The sequence below is a fragment of the Colobus angolensis genome, unplaced genomic scaffold (genome assembly GCF_000951035.1).
Source record: "Colobus angolensis palliatus isolate OR3802 unplaced genomic scaffold, Cang.pa_1.0 Scaffold122, whole genome shotgun sequence".
Taxonomy (NCBI): Eukaryota; Metazoa; Chordata; class Mammalia; order Primates; family Cercopithecidae; genus Colobus; species Colobus angolensis.
The window spans coordinates 5,291,330-5,292,266 of NW_012113364.1; the positions used below are offsets into that span (position 1 = coordinate 5,291,330).

Below are 937 nucleotides of genomic sequence, written 5' to 3' on the forward strand. Positions count from 1 at the left end.
AGAAGGGAAATAAAAAGGTGCTATAACTGCTCCACCAGCCAGGCTTCTTTCCTCGCCCCATCCTATAGTGGCCCTGAAACCATCTCCATAGGGCCCTAGAACTCTATGGAAAGTTACTGAAAAAGCCTGTTCTAGTCCAAGTTTCTGTTTCTCAAATGTAAACCAAGTCTTTGGACTTAAAAGTGCAAGGCCCTGCATAAATCCGACATCTCACTGATGAGACCAGGGCACGTCTCAGGGTAGAAGCTGCTTGTACGGATCTTACCATCCATGTCCAAGCGCTGCATGATGATGGCCAGCTCCACCTCGCTTGGCATGTACCCCAAAGAGCGCATGGCCATGCCCAGCTCCTGCTTGGAGATGAAGCCGTTCCCATCCCGGTCCAGAACCCGAAAGGCCTCTCGGATTTCTACAATGGAAAAGCAAAGAAAGTCCAGTGGTCACATGGTTGGCTTTATTGCACTGCAGTCATTGGTAATTGTCTACCGAGAACTCCTAACTGCTTTACAAACAGTGATTTGTCAAAACTCTTTAATCAGATAAAAGGGAAGACGGAAGAAGAACATAAGAAAAGAAACAAAGAAAAGAAAATGGAAAGAGAAAAAGGAAATGGAAGGGAGGAGAGGAGAAGAGAAAATGAGAAAGAAGAGAAAGAAAAGGAAAGGGAGAAAGGGAGAGAGAAAAAGAGGAAGGTGGAAGAGAGAGTGGAAGAGAGGAATGGAGGGAGGAAAAAAGAGAAAGGAAGAAGAAAGGAAGGGAGGGAGGGGGAAAAAGGGAAGAGGGAGGGAGAAAGAAAGGAAGAAAGCAAGGGAAGGAGGGAGGAAGGAGAGAAGTAAGGAGGAAGGAAGGAAGGAAAAAGGAAAGAAGAAAGAAAAAGAAAGGGAGGGAGGAAGGACAGAAGGAAGGCAGTCAGACAGACAAAAGAAGGAAAAAAGAA

General features: G+C 45.8%; 1 protein-coding gene across 3 annotated transcripts in view; it reads right to left on the bottom strand.

Annotated features, from left to right (window-relative positions):
- The window catches only part of CALN1 (calneuron 1), a 683,678-nt gene that overhangs the window by 351,272 nt on the left and 331,469 nt on the right, over nucleotides 1-937 (bottom strand). For all 3 annotated transcript variants that reach the window (XM_011932152.1, XM_011932139.1, XM_011932146.1), the window contains one exon: nucleotides 266-409. In XM_011932152.1, the coding sequence (XP_011787542.1) occupies nucleotides 266-409 (144 nt within the window). The remainder of the gene's footprint in view (nucleotides 1-265; nucleotides 410-937) is intronic.